Source organism: Myotis brandtii, unplaced genomic scaffold (genome assembly GCF_000412655.1).
Source record: "Myotis brandtii unplaced genomic scaffold, ASM41265v1 scaffold247, whole genome shotgun sequence".
Taxonomy (NCBI): Eukaryota; Metazoa; Chordata; class Mammalia; order Chiroptera; family Vespertilionidae; genus Myotis; species Myotis brandtii.
This window is the reverse complement of record NW_005359352.1, coordinates 3,035,701-3,035,971: the sequence shown is the minus strand read 5'-3', so window position 1 is coordinate 3,035,971 and position 271 is coordinate 3,035,701. Positions and strand designations below refer to the sequence as shown.

Sequence of the window (271 nt, the reverse complement as noted above, 5' to 3'; positions counted from 1 at the left end):
CAGGCCCCACCCACACTGCTCAGGCCCCGCCCCGGACGCTCCACCAACACCGTCCCCCACACGCTCAGGCCCCGCCCCCAACGCCATGGCGGACGTTGAGAAGTTCGGGCAGCTCCAACCGCCAGCACCGAACTGGCCAAGTTACCGTGATGACGGCGGGAATGCTGTCGGGGAAGGAGGTGACGGAGAAGGCGGACGACATCGTGCCCGGAAACACCCGGCCTCGCCGCCGCCGTCAGGCTGAGCCCGCCCGGCTACCCGTACGTGTGCC

The 271-nt window shown here is 70.1% G+C and overlaps 1 protein-coding gene and 1 long non-coding RNA gene across 5 annotated transcripts in view; one reads left to right on the top strand and one right to left on the bottom strand.

Annotated features, from left to right (window-relative positions):
• The window catches only part of TMEM18 (transmembrane protein 18), a 4,071-nt gene extending 3,842 nt beyond the window's left edge, over nucleotides 1-229 (bottom strand). For both annotated transcript variants that reach the window (XR_001362324.1, XM_005867257.2), the window contains exon 1: nucleotides 146-229. Coding sequence is in view for 1 of the 2 variants with exons in the window: in XM_005867257.2 (XP_005867319.1) it covers nucleotides 146-202 (57 nt within the window). In the remaining variant the exon portion in view is untranslated. The remainder of the gene's footprint in view (nucleotides 1-145) is intronic.
• LOC102251811 overlaps nucleotides 172-271 on the top strand; it is an 11,900-nt gene continuing 11,800 nt past the window's right edge. For all 3 annotated transcript variants that reach the window (XR_001362325.1, XR_001362327.1, XR_001362326.1), the window contains exon 1: nucleotides 172-260. This is a non-coding gene — a long non-coding RNA (uncharacterized LOC102251811). The remainder of the gene's footprint in view (nucleotides 261-271) is intronic.